The 18418-nt window shown below is 40.3% G+C and overlaps 1 protein-coding gene across 1 annotated transcript in view; it reads left to right on the forward strand.

The window, feature by feature from the left end:
• Positions 1–3248: 3248 nt before the first annotated feature.
• LOC111338357 (uncharacterized) overlaps positions 3249–18418 on the forward strand; it is a 35396-nt gene continuing 20226 nt past the window's right edge. Inside the window, exons 1-21 of the mRNA XM_022944831.2 lie at positions 3249–3873; positions 4267–4492; positions 5392–5783; positions 5952–6176; positions 6271–6504; positions 6777–7109; positions 7649–7950; positions 8059–8185; positions 8925–9214; positions 9587–9725; positions 10335–10681; positions 11090–11231; positions 12132–12454; positions 12610–12754; positions 13106–13531; positions 14874–15002; positions 15311–15769; positions 16236–16498; positions 17046–17169; positions 17295–17525; positions 17778–18089. Coding sequence (XP_022800566.2) covers positions 3747–3873; positions 4267–4492; positions 5392–5783; positions 5952–6176; positions 6271–6504; positions 6777–7109; positions 7649–7950; positions 8059–8185; positions 8925–9214; positions 9587–9725; positions 10335–10681; positions 11090–11231; positions 12132–12454; positions 12610–12754; positions 13106–13531; positions 14874–15002; positions 15311–15769; positions 16236–16498; positions 17046–17169; positions 17295–17525; positions 17778–18089 — 5296 coding nt within the window. The 5' untranslated portion in view covers positions 3249–3746. The remainder of the gene's footprint in view (positions 3874–4266; positions 4493–5391; positions 5784–5951; positions 6177–6270; positions 6505–6776; positions 7110–7648; positions 7951–8058; positions 8186–8924; positions 9215–9586; positions 9726–10334; positions 10682–11089; positions 11232–12131; positions 12455–12609; positions 12755–13105; positions 13532–14873; positions 15003–15310; positions 15770–16235; positions 16499–17045; positions 17170–17294; positions 17526–17777; positions 18090–18418) is intronic.

Raw genomic sequence — 18418 nt, forward strand, 5'->3', positions numbered from 1 at the left:
AAGCAGCTTGTTTCTTTGTTTAAAGACAAGCAACTCTTAATAGTCGCTTTTTCTTATTAGTCAGTTTCGTTACGGTATCTGTGGGAAACTTCAAAAGCATTCGCCATAAACATAACAAGAAATTGTATACATTGCACAGGGTGACCCCCACTATCAATTTACCTCTACTAAAGAAAAGTCTTGTAATAAGCTAAAGAGGAATAGGTTGACATTTAATTAAAGGTCGTGTATTTCTGATTCTCACTAAGAGATGTTTCCATAAAATCTCCAGTCCTTTTAGTCTGGGAGGATGTACAATTTAGTCTTCTTGCTGTAAAATATTATCTCAATGAAAATCTTCTCAGTAGATAAAATTGTTATGGGATAAAAGCTTAAGAATTATAAAAATCAATATATAAAACAGCTGGGTAGGGAATTTGAATGTTATTGACCTTTCAGTCGATAACAATATGCGGAAGCCTGTATGAGAAAGTAACACATGTTACAGAATGGCACAGTTCAAGTCCAGTGAAGTTGCCTCCTCCAGTATTATTAGCAAGAATTACGAAAAAGAAGCAAGTTTAGATGTTTCTGGTCATTTCTAAAGCTCATCGTCCAATTCTGGATAAAATCAATATGTTCTCTATGGTAAGAGTAAGTGGAATTGTTTTTATCCTAAAACATCTAGAGATAATTGACTTGGGGTTCGAACACGTATAAGTCAAACACAATTCCAAGTTTTAACAAAAGCTTCTGACTTTGAATTCTAAGTTTGCAAAAGAAAAATATTGAGATTCGCTCTTCACACTCTTGTTTTGTCTACGATAACTTGGGTTTTCAAAAAGGTTGGGCAACATCAGTTCAGTTTTCAATTTTTAAGGAATTCTTACTTACCCAATTTTGTGTGCGCACTTAGTTTGGTGGAATTTCGTTTGATATTCCTGGGGAGTGAAAAAAATGTCAGCCTTGCATCAGAAAACTCGCAGTGAACTTCAGTACTTCTAGTCGTGTTTTGTTTGTATTTTTGATGACGCATTTCCTTTCACTTAAAAGTCACCTCGGATTATCGGCTTTAATTTTTTTTCTCAGTGATACGTATGTGATCTTTATGTGAACAAAAATAATACAGTAATTTTCCAAGATGTAGGTTCTTGAATTTTTTTTAAAGATATACGACGTTCCTCAATGAACATTTAATACGAAATCTATCAACTTCAAATGGCCTATTTCCGCGAAAGGAAGAAATAAGCTGTCGGCCACTTGGAAGGCCTCGACAAGAAAAACTGACGGGTATATACGAAATAACAAATTCGTTATTTTTTGGAAATTTTCCGTATCTGTGGAATCAAACTTTTTTGAGATAGAACATCATCATTCATTTTCCTTCGTATTTGTCAAAATGAATACCCATATTTCGCAAATGTACGAGAGCACTAAAAATCGAAATCTCCCTCATGTAAGTTGTATGAACTTGTTGCAACGTAGGATAAAGTTGGATACGATGCACCTATGTTAGCTGACCACTCTTTTTGAGCTAGAAAAAGGAAAACACCTGCAACAGTAATATTCTTTCATATTCAAATTTTTCTTACCGAAGGAAAGCTAAAAACAAAGCCCCTTACATCTTGATTTATGAAACTCATCAAAAATAAATTTGTTAATTTTTTTCTACTTTTGTATTTGTTTAAGTTATTAACTAAAAGTCTCCTTTTGAGGAACTTTTTATGTTTTGTTTTTCTTATTTTGGTATTTGGAGATACAATTCTGCTTCATTTGTAATAAAGGCTGATAGTTTCTAAAGAAACTGTTTGGGGCTGCGTCGGTGGGGGTAACGAAATAATTTGAATATATCAACAAAGTTGAAATGGTAAATTGGCCACCGTTACGATTATAAAAGCTGACGTTTCGAGCGTTAGCCCTTTGTCGGAGCGAACGACGAAGGGCTAACGCTCGAAACATCCTCTTTTATTTTCGTAAAGGTGGCCAATTTACCATTTCAACTTTGTTGATATATTCAAATTATTTCATTTGTAATACTTTTTTGTTGTTGTTTCTGTTGTTCATCACTAACTTCGCAGTTTATTACTTTACTTAATTTATACACAAATCATTTTTTGGAGAGTATTATTTTTGTCTCGAATCATTTGTAATCTATTTCAAACAAATATATATGTTTTGCTTTTCTGTTTTTAGATTTTCCCACTGATTCTTAAACATATGTGTATTTTCCTCTTTACTCGTGAAACTTTATTTATAACAGTGAATTCTCAAACACCTGTCAATCTCCAAAATGGTTCAATATTTTGTTTCCATAGAGACGTCGAAGCTTATGTTATTCCGATACTTTCGTGCAAATTCTCTGCTTATGATAAGGATGTGCATCAGTCTGTATGGATGAGAATCAGGCCGGAGGAAGGGGGGGGAGGGTGGGGGAGGGTGAATTAATCATAAGTTATACTTCAGGGCCCAGTTGTTCGAAGGCCGATTAGTACTAACCTGGGGTTAAATTTTAATCCAAGTCTCTTTGTTTCTCGATTCAAGAGCCTTTCTGGGATAATTTTCCCTTGTTCTCTTTAGAGCATCTAAGCATTAAATTTTAGATAAAAATAATTGAACTTAATTTTCTTTTAAAGCTTGCAGATCTGAAATCAAGTTTCGCGCTAACCCTGGGTTATCTGAACCCTGGGTTATCTAAACCCTGGGTTATCTAAACCCTGGGTTATCTAAACCCTGGGTTATCTAAACCCTGGGTTATCTAAACCCTGGGTTATCTAAACCCTGGGTTATCTAAACCCATCTTTGAACAACCTGGCCCAGAACTGTAGAAGTAATTTTCAACTAACTGAGTTCTTTTCGCCAGGTCTTGCTGAGTCTTGGAACTTGGCAACTCTTTCTTTTCTTCACGTATGCAGACAATAAGGATATAGGTAGGTGAATATTTTATGTTTTAGATCAAGTTTGTTTGTTTGTCTCTTTATCCTCTGGAATGAGTTCTGCTTGGGTTTTGAGAAACAGGGATGAACACAACACGACCGTTTCAGGCGGTCAACTTAATGACCACAGGATTATGCTCACTTTGACCGCGCAAAATGAACAAAACTTTGTGCACACATTCATTGCCAGAAGCGCTTTTTGGCGGGAAAATTCCTGTGTGTGACGCTTGTTGGGTATGCAAACAAACCGCAGTCCACAGCTGACGTATCTGGTGTTTTATTGGCTTCCTCTTCTCCGACGAAGCAATATTCTACAAATAATTCCAATCTTCGCGGTCTTTTAGAGAGTTATTTTTCCCATTAGCCAAAGACTGTGTGGATCTTCTTGAAAAAGGTTTCAAACAAAATGGCGTGTACCTCATCAACCCCGATGACCAAGAACCTTTCCAAGTCTTTTGTGATCAAAACACCAATGGAGGGGGCTGGATTGTTTTTCAAAAACGTTTCGACGGATCTGAGGACTTCCATAGAAACTGGTCTGACTACAAGAATGGATTTGGAAACGTTACACAAGAATTTTGGTTGGGAAATGACAAAATCCACCGACTAACCAATCAGCATCACGAACTATTGGTGGAACTTGAGGCGCATGATAACTCAGCTGTGCATGCGATATATAGCTATTTCAGCATTGGTTCCGAGGAGAATGGGTACGAGCTTCACTTGGGTTCTTATACAGGGAGTGCGGAAGATATATTCACGTACCACAAAAATGTGAAATTCTCTACTAAAGATGTAAAAAATGATGAAGAAGTTTCGGTGAACTGCTCGCAAATGTATCGTAGTGGATGGTGGTACAAAAAATGTTCTCCTAATAGCTTAGCTGTTGACTCCAACGGTTCAAGCAATGGTCCTACTAGCCCACGGAGGTTCACTTCGATGAAGATTAGAGGATTGACAGGTTTGAAAGAGTTTTTTAGTTGCGTAGATTATCATTTCGCATCATCATCTCTGGGGCGTACGTATTTATCATCCCTTCACACACCTAAGATCAATATGCATTTTGAATTCTCTAAGGTGTTCTCTATACATTCCTGAGGTGCTGACAAGAAGAATTTGTTTAACAATCAATTATGGGCTTCTTTAGTTGGTGATCATTTCTTTCATTCTCCTGATCTTTATCTGTGATTCAGAGGTGATAATGTAAGGAGAAATTACATGCTGGTCACTCTCGAGGGTTTAAGGGTTAACAGAGTCGTGCCTCACCAACTCAAGCTTCGGTTGGAATCTCTTATTAAGTTCCTCTCGATAAAACTGAGTGTGAGACTGATTTGCCTCCAATGCTTTGTACCAGGTACTGAATGGGACTACTCTATAGATTTGATTCAAAAAGCTGGTTTCACACATGCGACGATTTCGAATATAACTGAACTCAATGAGCTCTCAGCATGCTGGTGGATAAGACTAAATGATACTCAAAGCGTCACGGTGTTTTCGATCGGGGATTCATCACAAAGCAGTGTTGCGTTTTCCATTCAAGGCACGTCTTTGTATAGAGTTACTGTCAATAGAAATGACGGGTAAGTCAGGTTTGCTTAGGTTTATTTTATGTTCCTTTCTCCACTGTACGCTGCTCGATCTCATAGTCTGATCGTCGGGTTGGGAGAAGTCCTGGGAATGACTGTTGTCGGCAGTAGTAACTGACGTTTCGATCGACTACCTTATCGGAGCTCGCCACCAAAGTCAGGTGAATTCCATTATCGGTCGCCGCGGTTTATTGGTTCGTACGCATGCTTGCTGAACTCTAGATTCGGAGGTCCGGGTTAAAGTTATGACGGGTCAATTCCTCTCACTTATTGCCTCTCAGTCCACTAAGGGTATAAATCGTTGCCGGGGAATTGTTAACCTCGTTCCCAGGGCTTCTCGGTTATTTTTCCAAAATGGCAGCCGATCTGGAGAAAACTCCTGGCACACAGAAGATTAAAAGATTGCAAGATGAGGGACAATGTGGCCGCCAAAAAAATTATGAAAATATCTGCAACAAGGTTTATAAATTCTCGGGGAGACTTGAAAAGTTCCTGCGAGATTGCCTGCAATTGAACAGCATCTAATCCGCGGAAAAATAGCGATACCTCTAGGAATAGCAGTACCCAAGAAACACTTGGCTCGTAGTATTTCTCCCCTCCTACTTTAACCTTTTCACCACCAAGATCTCTTAGTTATTCTTCTAAATGTCTACGCCACACTGTTTATAATATCAGTTCTGAGAATTTTCATGGATCAAATGTTAATCCTGGGATTGAAATTGTTTTTTATTCCCATCACTTGTTTGCTTGATTTTGGGTTGATTTTGTCAGGAGAAATTCTGTTTCGGTCATTCATAAGAGTCAAAGGGTTTAGGTCTTTTGCCGTGATCCGCAATGATACAAAGGAACGTAGTAAAGGGAATAACTGTTTTATTCATACTCTTATTTTCCAGAGATATTCATCTCCCCGAAATAAATGTTTTCGATACTCACTGGCATTTCATGTGTATCAGAGGGTCAGTGTTTAAAAATAAGTGGAAGTTCGCGGTGGATGGAGTCCGAACACAAATACAATCCTTAAAAATGTTAAGGATACCACGAGGCAGCCTTTTGAGAATCGGAAGTTTCTCCCAATTGGAGCTCAGCAACAGAGAAGAGAAGGAATCGGTAATCGGGGAGTTAACTCACTTTAACATTTGGGACGCACAGTTAAATTTTGTGGACATATTTAAAATGACACGCGGGTGTCACGCCCAAACAGGCAACTTTATCTCATGGTCAGTGATTCAGTTTTGGCTTCATGGCAGCGTCAATAAAACGTCCCCTTCATCATGCACAAGTAAAGGTAATTTGTTTTATGTTTTAAGACCCTCCTGTGTCTTGCTAACTTTTTGGAAAAAATCGTTAATGCCGGCGATAGAGGAAAAACTTGGAAAGCCTTATTCTTATTCTAAGGGGAATAGGTTAGGGAAACTATATCGTGCACAAATGACATGATTAATTTCTTGCATAGATAACATTCATTGGAGTTTATCGAGCGCCAACGGAAGTGAAGTCGCCGATGACAGTCTTCTGTGGAGAGGAAAAGTCGAGGGTGACGGAGTGGATCTGGACACTAACGTTATCAGTCTTCAAGGTGCAGGTCACGTGACTCTGGGACGTTTCCACGACAATTGCCCAGGAAACCCATCTATGTGCGAGGATGGTTTTACTGTGAGCTTCTGGATGAAATACGGAGGTAATGTAATATTTTGAAAGACAGTAGAATCCATTAATATTGTCTCAGTGATGTTGCATTATTTGAAGTTTTTCGTTCTGTTCCTCTTGACCAGTGAAATTTGCATCCTGCATTCTTGGACAAAACGAACTATATCACGAAGCCATCGAGTCGATGATGTCAGCGGTAACCCCTAGTAGGAGCAAATGGATTCGTTGTTACCACGCCAAGTCAGACGGCTACAATGCGCAAGCGTTTCACTCGCGATGTGATAACAAAGGGCCCACTGTGACTTTGGTACGAGTGCGCGAGTTCGTGTTTGGAGGATTTTTGGATCAGAATTGGGGAGGTATCACAAACGAAATTTCAAACTTAATTACCTTCACTGATTTGAATCGTCATCTTTTCATTCTGAACTTAGTTCAATTGCTCAGAGATGCCTAAGGGATCTAAAGGATATATAAGGGGAATGAAGGCCTTAAAGGTACATGCAAAATGATGCTATAATAACACTAAAATGCCACTAAAACTTGATATACTAACTTCCCTAGGCTCCCCTCCCGCACTGTGGGGCCACCAAGGGGATAAATATGGACCATCGCTATTTTTATTCTTCTATAGGTCCGAATGGTATAAGATCAATATCTTCAGACTCGGCCTTCCTCTTTAACATCAACAACGCTCTTGAGCTGAAACCTTTCAAACTTAACATTAAAAAAAGTCAAAAACAGATCGCTGCTCTGTATGATCCAACTACCGGACCAGTGTTTGGACAAGACGACTTAAGAGTCACTTTCGATAACAGAAGTATTCCCCTGTATGGTGCGTCACATATCGGCCATGCCTACGAATTACCCCAAGGATTTAATGGGACGGATCAAGTCGATGGGATGAAACTCTTCGCTGGAACCAGTATTTTTAGTTGGGACGACTTAGAAGTATTTTACTACGATGGTGAGTCTTTTGTCTTATTGACATCTTACGTTTGTAGAAAGCGCTGAATAAATGGGAAGGTAATTCAACTACTAAATAGCGCAGATTAAAATGAATAATCAGATGAGTAATGCTTTTCAGAACCATTTTTTGCAACGGTCCTTGAGTGAAAGAAAATAAACTCCCGAATAGGAAAAGAAAAAAGATAAAGATAAGATTGTCACAACCTAAAAATAGAAATTAAGAGTTATATGCATTGTAATTTCTATCGATTTTGTCACGAGCGCGAGTTCGTAGATGTTTCGCGGGAACGCATGAGATTTGGGGCAACATGGGCGCGCGAGGGATCTGCGAGGGGTCTAGCGATGACCTTCCCGACTCGACTGAAATATTCCCGCGGGCGCAGAAACGAGTATCCCACGGGCGGAGAAACGGGCGTCCCGCGGCGCTTTAATATTGTATCATAAGCGCTATTTCAGCGTCTTCTCACGCATGTCTTTCCATACTCAACTTAAGAATTTTCCAACGTGTGTTATTTAAAATTGTGTTTATGTTTTTAGTGCCGCATGCTTCCCTTGGTGCCAGCGACCCAGCTACAGTTCAGAATTCAGCATTCAATTCTTCGTCCGAAAAAGTCTCTTTGGATTACTCTGCACAATCTGCACCAGTAGGCTCTGCCAGCGAATGGTGTGCGTATTACAATGATGAACATCAGTGGCTGGAGGCGAGTATCGGTTATGATCCTGACCACAATAACTTTGAATTGAAGGCATTGAAAAGCGGAGGAAAATCAGGGATGACCTGGTATCTACTTAATTCAAGCACAGATGGAAAGATCTGGAACGAATTTAAAAATGGCGAGGTGAGACGAAAGCCTTTGGCAGCGGCCAAATAAATATCCTTGTAAAATTTATTATGAGTTTTATTTAAGTTACATGGGTTTGGTTCAATAATTTTTTTTTTTTTGCAGAGAATTCCTGAAGGCAAAGGCGTCTCCTTTATAGGAAATCTTCGTTATGTGAGGTTCATACCTGAGTCATGGGATTCTCGTATCTGCATGAAAGTAGAAGTAGATGCTGGAAAAAACAAATCTCAAGGTACACATAAAGCTTTAAAGAAATGTGTAGTCAATACGTCAATATTAAGGGGTGATATCAGCATTGTTGTGTCACTATAAAATTTACCTGATCCCCAAAAGGCTCTGTGATATATTTATGACACCCCCCTCCCTCATTGGCAGTCAAATTTTTTATGCTCCCTCCTTTATACTTTTTTAGCGAGGACTGACCCTCCTCTGAGAACCATGTGATCTCCCCAAACTCCTCCGAACCCCCGGTGATGGATAAGGACTGGTCCCCTAACGCTGATTCCATCTTACAACAAGGCCAAGTTTCACGAGCCTCTAGGCCATTTACCACATCCTACTTCTCCTAACATATCACTCCAGATTTAAACATTGAGGTTACGAGATTAATGGAAATGGTCACCGACTGGAGAAGTTCTTCATTGGTTGTTAGAGAGATTTTCCCTGTTGATACCCGAGGAAGTGTAGGGGGATCAATGTTGAGGATAAAGGTTGGGTGTAAAGGGTTATTTCTCAGAGCACAGTCTGAGGTCCACAACTTGAAGCCATCAATTGTATTTGAAAGTAACCTCCTGGCAATTCTTTAAGTTTCCCTACCGGCTCACCGGAATCTATTCATACTCCTTAGTTGAGAGAGGCTTGGGGAGAGTACAATGTTTTGCCCAAGAACGCAGCACAAATGACCTCTTGTCTAACAGTTTAATCACAGACATACCAGTTATTTGTTGCTACTGTTGTTTCTCGATTTCTAGTTGCCTTCAACAAACTCACAGCGTCGTCTGAACTATGTATGTCTCCAGCTTACTTCGCTCGACTTCACCTCACTGGGGAGTGTTTTTCTGCTTGGTGCCCTCGGCCTCGTTCCCAGGACCCTCATCCCTGGCTGAGCGTGAACTTGAATAGCTTGAACCAGATTCTGTTTGTTGCTACACAAGGTTCCGACAACGGACAGGACAAGACTCATGTATTGTCTTATTATCTTAGTTACGTTCATGAGGAAGATGGAACAATAAGAAACTACACAGAAAATGGGAACTTAAAGGTAGAAAAGTTGAAATCCGGAAGTTAGGGGAGATTTGTAGAGCTGTTTGTTCAAAAGGGACAAATATTTCAGATGTAGAAAACGATCTGTATAAAACTGTGGGGATAGCTAAGAAAAAGAAGGAAGAAAAACAAGGCATTTGACCAGATCTCCTTTCTTATCCCGCGCCCTCTCATTCTTTTGTCACATTTGCAGCCTTCATTTGCTCTCGTCACACAACGCGTTCCGTCTGCACTGCGTTGTGTGACAAGACCCAACACTGGTTACGATCGATAAAAGTTCTCCTTCTACCACTTGAGAGATAAAATGGACATACGATTCTAAGAGAGTACATTGTTACTTAGTTTACGTTTTTGTCTTTTCTTTTTTCAGATCTTCGAAGGGAACTGGGATGGATCCACTGTTGTTAAAAACGCAATTTTGAATCCATTCCAGACAAAATCGTTGACTTTTCACATTGTTGACTCGAAATCAGATCAGTGTTGCCTAAGAGTTGAAATTTACGGTCCAAGTAAGCGATCGTTTATCGAATACCCTTGTAAAGAAAACTGATATTTTTTTAAGAGAATTATTTCAATCAAGTTAGGTTTTGTGGATTTGTTGGGTTTGATTCCAGTTTGTGCAGAGAGGGTTGATAGCTATTTTTGAATATCTCTTTCGCATTATAGCTTATGATCTTGTCAAATTCAGTGATTAGGGACATTGGAATTTGAAGATTGAAGCGAAGAACTTGAGCCTGTTTCCGAGCTTAATTTTTTAAGATCACTAAAATCCTGTTGTATTATGGAGCACTTTTCAAAAGAATGTCGAACAATGGCCAATGACAAACAATAGTGAATGAAAAGACACGTGACAGCCATCGAAAGCAGAACGCACGTGACCAAGACGGGGTTGGCTCATGTTGAGCGTTAGAGTAGTTATAGGGGTTCTGCAAGAGTTCTGGACCAATCACTAAAAGTAGCGAGGTCTTAAAGCTAATTTTCACGGTGGTAATAACACAGCAAAACCGGAAGGATCAATCAACGGATTGATCGGTCGTTCGACCGAATTGTTCTGTCATTAAAATATTTTTGGTTACAGTCATGAACTAGTTTATGTCGTGTCTTCTTAAACCTGGTAGGATGTCAACAACCTCTTGGAATGGAAAACGGGGCCATCTCTGATGCACAGATTACTGCCTCGTCCTGGCATACACCCTCTGACCCTAAGGCCTATGTTCCGAGCCGAGCTAGGCTCCATACACAACACAATGAAGACCCCTACCTAGCGGGAGGGTGGGTAGCTGCCCCGGACGATGTTTATCCATGGTTGCAGGTCCATCTCGGCAATGAAACTTTCAAAGTCACCAGAGTGGCCACACAGGGAAGGAATTTTTATAAGCAGTGGGTAAAGAAATACAAACTACAGTACAGTCAGGATGGTGTGAGCTTTAACTACTACAAGGCATATGGAGAAACAAAACACAAGGTGATGTAGTTGAAATAAGACATTTCAGTGTGTATTACATGATCGGTAAAAATTAGGAAACCACGAGGGAGGACAATTAAAGTATAAAGTTTTTTAATCTCTTGCCTGAGCGACCCTATCCTCTTCCCCCATAATAGCCATACTGTGGAAGTGGTTGTTTCCACTCCTTTGTAAAGGCCGTCAGAGCTTGCGCATGGGTTTCTGAGCCTTCCATATATAATCTACAATGGTGAAAGGTTTTTAGTAACAAAACTGCACACGATTTCTTGCAGCACCTCTTTGCCCCCTCCTGCTGGGCAGGTTCAAATCGATTGCACCAGAAAAGAAAAAGCTTCCTTTCTAAGTTTCAAAATAATGACTTTGAAAATCAAAAACTTAAAATTGCGTCATTTTATTCTCTAATTCCAGAGCTTTTGGGCAAAAGCGGACAGCGATATTGTTGCTTATCGTGACCTCGATCCTCCAATCAGAGCGCGTTTTATCCGATTTAGACCGACACTTTGGCATGATTTTGCAACAATGAGGGTGGAACTCTATGGATGTCCTTTAGGTAACTAAAATGAAATTTGGCCACAGCTGCAAAACTCTAGTAATACGTCCTTACTTTAAAGTGCTTAGGGACCATTCTTTAATGTGCAACCAGACAAAAGCCTATGAATCTAAGTTTTTACAAACGGAAGAGTCCTACTCCTCCGTCCTATGGTGGGTGGTTAAGACGTTGCTCTGATCAACACGTACTTCCAGGCATTTGAGAAAATGTATGAGAAAGCTTTCAAATTGTTGTGAAAATTTCCCTTAGCAAAAAATATATGCGTTTAAGAATGAACATTGAATGTTAGTCTCGCGTCAGGTAAATGTTTTGGTACTCCTTAGGTCGACTGAGGGTGATTTATTCCAACAGTCTTTCTTCCCCAGTGATTTTCACGGAATCTAGAAACACGTAGATGTTGACTCAAAGGATGAAGGTTCTTTAAAAAAAATGCATTTTCTATAGCTTACTGTACTGTAATGTGTTTAAAAGCTGCAACCCCTCTTGTTCGTCAGATTTAAATGGTGACAGGTTATGGAAAGTTGATTTCAACAAAGTGTGAGGATTCAGCAAGACTGAGTCTGTGCCTCCCTGGGGAATTTAACTAGGATTCGCCGAGGGGGGTTGGGGGAGGAGCTCTTGATCATTAATTTGCATGTTCCTCAAGCGAAGTGGCTGATATGGCTGCTCTACCAAGTTAATCAGAAAATTAAGTGTTTAGCCCAGAGAACATTGATGCCAAGGAGATTATTTGGAACCGCACCTAGGAAAAGGGGAGGTTGTCATGGGCACCCCACAGCCTCACCTTCGTGCAACGTACCTGCTCTCAACAGGCTCCTCGCATGGGGTAACACCTTTAGACCCTCCCCCAGAGTCTTCCGTCTTGATCCGCTGATGTTTAGTTTAGACATTTTGTCTCAGATTGCAGCCCTAAACCTCTTGGGATGGAGAACGGTGCAATCTCTGATAGTCAGATAACTGCGTCGTCTGAAAACGGTTTGAAATGGCCCGCCAAGAATGCGCGACTGAACTATCCCCAGGGTGGCGCTTGGGCACCAAAGCTTAACCCAGATGAATGGTTACAGATCGATTTCCTCAATTACCGCACAAGCGTAACCTCAGTGGCAACACAGGGAAGGTCTATAGGGAACATCACCCAGTGGGTATCGACTTACAGGCTCCAATACAGTAACTTGGAATACTACTTCAAATACTTTAAAGAGGACGGGACAAATGAGGCTAAGGTAAAATGCAGTGCGGATCGCCATGAGCTCCAGCTGGATGACAGATCTTTTTTTTTTAATGGAAACTTACAAACAAGAATTTGTACTAACTCTGTGGTGAGACAAATGGATGAACTTTCGTCATGAAATGTGTTATGACCTTTCTTTTGCTTTAGGTTTTTTCTGGTAACATAGACGGGAACTCTACCGTATCACACGATCTTAACCCACCAATAATAGCACGTTATGTCCGTTTTCTGCCACTAACTTACCACGGATTGATAGCTATGAGGGTGGAGCTGTATTACGGCTGTGTACAAGGTATGAACGTTTTCAATGCTAACTGTTTTTGAATTTCAGGAACTCTGCATAGAATGCTTATATGAACCCTTGTGGGCGGCCCAAGATAGGGGAGAAAATTGGCTCATATCCGGATGGAAAGGTTCAAGTTCAAATCATGATAGGGTCACTTGAGATGAATTGAATTGAACTGAATGAACAGCAAATTGAAGCAACACAGATGGAGATTGGAGGGGTGGGGCTGATGGGGACTTAGACACACCGACATTCTTAGATCGGACTAAGGTTTGGGACCCTTGAATGTAGGCGTCCCATTGAGAGAGATCTATCTGGCGTAGCACTAATATTCTTCCTGATCTTCTTACTCTTTAGCCAGTGAAGCGGAAGATGATACAATCGTTTCGTGGCGAGGTACAAACTCTAACAGTGAGGACAAAGCATTCGAGCTCAAACAAGTGAATGATTTGTTGACACCCCATCATCAGCTGTCCGTCACAGCTGCAAATGAAACTTACACTCTGTACATTCCAACAGTCCCCAGAACCTGGCATCATGTGACATTCACGTGGAGCAAGGCCTGGGGAATAAAATTTTATCAAGATGGCGCTCTTGTAGCAGGGACAGGGAGATCAGAGAAAAGTGTATTTGTAACAAAAGGGGAATCCAGTGGATTATTCATCATTGGAAACAGGGTTCTGACCAGCGGAAGAAGCGGTATATCTAATTTTCAAATTCAAGGACTGACTGTGTGGCCTCGCCTTGTCTCCCTAGCGCAATTAAAACACGAGTTGGAAACTGGTATGTCCCAGATGTTTAAGCGACTAATTTTCTTTCTTTTCTTTCTTCTCGTTTATTTTTCACTTGTATTCCTTCATGCCAGTTAGAAGCCGTCAATTATCTTTCGTTAGTGAAATGTTCATTGACTCTGTTTTAGGGAACGCATGGTTTGCTTTATAGTTACGTTGATCATCGTTCAATATACTTCAGAATCGTCCGAAGTGCTTTTCGACCCTCTATTCAGAGAAACTTCCTCTTAACTGAATAGCGTCACAGGATGCAATGAATTCTCTGGTGTCTTCTCATCCTTTTTTCATCAATCAATCAAAATCAATCAATCTTTTATTCAACCCTATTGCAGTAACAACTGAATCACAGGGGGCGGTCGCGACATACATTTTGAAATTTGACAGTTACAAAATCATTCAATCTTTTACATTTGCCAGTAGAGGCCTGATACGATTGTGAGCCTGAGCGTAAATTATAACCGTGGTAATGAACCAGCGGAACCCGGAAGAGACTACTATATTCAAAGTTTACGTGGCGTGACTCTGCTTATGACCTCAGGGACTCTGAAAATAAGTTTAATGTTCCACTACCGCGCAGTAATTATTACAGAAAAAGCTTTAGCTACAATGGCGCCACATTATGGAACAGTTTACCACGCGATATAAGGAACACAGAGTCTCTGGGGTTATTTAAACGTAAGATCAATGACATTTTTAAAGTCTAACGCACGGCATTCACGGAAAACAGCTTTAGTGTTATAGTATGTAGTTTTAATTTTAAATATCTTAGCGTATGTGATATGTATTTTTATAGGCTGATGAATTGATCGTGTCTAAATAAAGATTACAATACAATACAATACTAAGTGTTCCTGACACATGACAGGAATTAGCAAAATTCACGCAAGTTTGTTGCCGCCTATCGCTAAGAAGTTCATTGACCCTTTGCCTGCCTGAATCTGGAGTGACCATAAAGCAATTTCTCCTCACATTACATTTTCAAGCCGTGAAGACAGAAAATGATCAATTAGATGATAATATTAGATTTATTGCCAAATTTCCAGGGCTCAAATTATGGGAAGTGCAGGGAATTGATATTTAAATCTAAGGAGTGAACGTTCCAAGCCTCTTCGAACACCAGAGTCACGTCCCTATGTTTATCTTGAAGAACTTAAGAATTAATGCTTTTTCTGTTGATGTACTCAGGATATAAATTAACAGCAAAATTTTCAAATCAGTCAAATTGTTCTAATAGGTTTCACAAAACACTTTTAAGTCCCACTTAGTTTTACTCCCATGATAGATTTGGATTGTATCCTTTTCAATCAAAGTAACTCTTTTTATTTCCCTGCTAGTTACCTGTCACGTTATGGATCAGTGCCTGAAGCAAAGTTATAACGACGATTTTGATTGGTCATTTGGAATAAGCTGTACTGAGACTTATCACACTGGTCCATGCGGTGAACACGTGCTTAGCGGTGAAGGTATGTTTTCAATTCCTTTATCGTACAAATCGTAAAGACAGTTCTTTTTCTGATCTTTTTTGTGCAAACGGCGATTTTGAACACCACGAGCGCCTGGGGTACAGTGAAGAACACAGGAATTTAATTGAAACTTACTCACTCCCCTCAAAGTCGAGAATTCGTTGAAGCAGTATTTGCGACCCAGGCTTTTCTATGGAAATAACATAGGTTGCTCCTGATTGGTTGTTAGGAAATCATTCTTACAAAAAAAACCCTTTAACTTTAAAGACTGTCTACCTGTTGGCTAATACTCTGTTTGTGCTATTCAGTTCGGCGTTCATTCAGCAACGCAGCTTTCAATAGAAAAACAGAGCAATATGATAGAACCAGCTTCTCTCGAATGGTAGTGGATGGGGACTTTAACTCGCGGAGTGAACTGGGGCAAGTCGAAGAGACATGGTGGATGGTAGACCTCGGGCGTGAGGGTCTGGTAACAGGCGTAAGACTCGTATTCAAGCTAGCAAGCAATGGGAATAACACAGCGTCGAGACTTGACATTATAATTGTGCACGAGACTGGAAAGATTGAGCAGTCATTGTGCGAAGCTGTTAACAAGAGTGACATCATTGCAAACGAGGTTGCTTACAAGGTGACGTCCTGTGGCAAGCCGTTACTAGGAAGATTTGTTAAGGTGGAGGTAACAATGGAAGTCCACGTGAAATGTAAAAAGTTAACAACGTGTCCACCCTCTCCAGTAATGAACCTTTATGAGGTGGAAGTTTTGATGGGTAAGGAAATAGGCTCATTTAGGGAAGTATTTTTTTCATTTGTAAGTCACACAGACGACCAAACTACGTTTAGTTTTAATCTTCAGTCCTTGAGGTGAGTCAAAATGGTTTTCCCTAGTTTTATACATCAATTCTTTGATAAACTGTATTTTCTAAAGGTTTCTGATTTGTCTTCTTGAAATAATATACTAAAAAAATTCCATTATTTCGGAGTAATTTGTAATTTTTTTCGCCAAACTGAAGTTATCACAGCAATATTTTAGCTCCTTTTAATAACCCTGTTAGACTTTACGATCCCCGTTTTTGTCATTGAATCAGCAGATCAGAATTTAACTGTCTGTAAAGTTTCTTTTCTTATTAGCATTGTAATATTACAACTATCTTGCTTTTTTTTGATAACACAAGGGAAAAGTAATTGAGAATGTCGCGTGAGCTTCACCATACAAACTCCATATTTTTCCAACAGCACAATCTACTGGTTTTAATTATATAAATTCTGCGTCTCCTCGCGTTAAAGGAGAAAAGTCTCGATTGATGACACGGTATATTCTACCAAGATACAACTGTCTAGCATTCTCGTACCATATGCAAGGAAGTCACATGGGCAGGTTGAATGTATATTTCAAGTGTAACATGAGTCCTGAGATTCTTTTGTGGAGACTATATCAGGGGAAGTCCAATAACTGGCATCATGGAGAAATCCCGATTCAAACCAACGTCACCTTTCAGGTTGGGCGCTTCAGTTAAAAAATTATTTTTATACGTATAGTTTAATTGGGACTTATGTATATGATAATAGCTTTTTATAAAACCTTATCATAGAGCAGCTTCATAGAGAGCTGTTAATGTGGTACAGGTCCGTGATGTACATTGGATCGCTTAGCCTGCAGCACAGGCGTCTTGTTAGGGCGTTAGCGTCGTTTATTCAACCGGCCATGTTTGATTAGGTGTTAGAGTCGACGGTGGGGAGAGGGGGCGGGAAGGGGCGAAGAGACGGCGTGATCGGTATTCTCTCCCCCACCCTCACCCCCTCCTATTTTTTCATTGTCGCTTGCCACCTTGGTATCAATTTCTTCTCTCCCCTGCCTTCCTCTTCCATTAAAATCAAAGATGACAGCCATAATTTTTGTTAAGACAAAAAAATTACGCCTTCTTCTGTAGGCTAGGGTTGGCACGGCTGCCTAATAATAGGTCGATTGGGCGGCAGCCGGATCGAAACACCTGGGCTCCAGTAGGCAGAGTTAGCCTAAACTGGGTTCTTTATGTTCTTTATCAGATCATATTTGAAGGAGTCGTTGGCAATGGAAATCAAGGCGACTTGGCTATCGATAATGTGATGTTTACAACAAATAGTAATTGTTCGATCATACCTGATGCTGCTAATCCGTCATCGGTACAAGGTAAGTACTGAAGTAATTACAGAAGGAATGAAGGTCACAGAAAGTTTTCCTTTTCATCATGATGGAGCTTTCTGTTTAAAATCAGAATACTGCTACAAAATTCAAACTCACTATACTTTCGCCAGGTTTCAGATCTGATATCATCGGTCACATCCCAGCATACCAGGCGCACCTTGAGAGCTGGCTAACGTCTGTTAATTTTCATGGAAAGCTCTGGAAGCCTTGCTACAGTACTGCTAAAGATGGATGGGACAGCGGTATTTTCCACGAGAAGTGCGATGGAAAGGGAGCCACGTTGACAATTGCCAGATTTAATAATACCATATTTGGAGGATTTTCAGACCACAGCTGGGGAGGTACTTATGGCAGAATTCATGCGAGAATGAGATGGGGGAAGGGGAGGGTGGGGAACTTAATAAACCTCCATACCACCTCTTTTTCTTGTGCCTATACAGAAGGTTTGGTAAAAATAACTCTTCTTGTGACCACATGCAATTAGGTCGTATCAGCAACCACAAGAACTGCACAGCAGTTGCGGAGAGACTAAGCTCTTTTCCTAGATTTTCGTGTAGCCATATGCTGACATACAATTTCACTTCCCTTTTCAGGCCATCCCGAAGGATACCGTATCAGTACAAAGTCATTTTTATTTCGTTTTGACAAAAAGATAGGCCAGCTATCTGAAGACCAAGTCCTGGGGATGAAACAAGTTCATAAATTAATTCAGTGGAAAGTGGACAAAGGACCAGTGTTTGGAGTGGAAGAGCTGGCCTTTTCATCGAACATGAAACAAGCTATAACCAGTAAACTGATGAATTACACTAATCCAGCAGCTTTGAACAATAATTATTCGTCCTTTGAGTACTTGCTGGTGGAAAGATACGTCTCTCTTCACGCCGTAGAGGTTTTAACAATAGGAGGTAAGTCCGAGTGTCCCATGTTATCTCCCTTATCCTGTCTACTTTTAAGACAAATGTAATAACTGCAATGGACGAAACCATTGGGATCCATAACTTAAACTTTTTTTGTAGAGATTTACAAAGACCACGATTTATCGTGCTAACGATACTGAGAATAGCAAACTGTACAGTATTTTTGTGATATGTTGCTTTAGCTCCGCTTCGAATTGAGCATGCTTGTGGACAAGTCGCCAATATAGAATTTTTGGCTCCAGACTCCGCCCGTTAAAAATAATTTATCTGAGCCAGAATCGCCTTTGTTTGGATGAGTTAAGGCCAGAATGACTGAT

Source organism: Stylophora pistillata, chromosome 14 (genome assembly GCF_964205215.1).
Source record: "Stylophora pistillata chromosome 14, jaStyPist1.2, whole genome shotgun sequence".
Classification (NCBI taxonomy): domain Eukaryota; kingdom Metazoa; phylum Cnidaria; class Anthozoa; order Scleractinia; family Pocilloporidae; genus Stylophora; species Stylophora pistillata.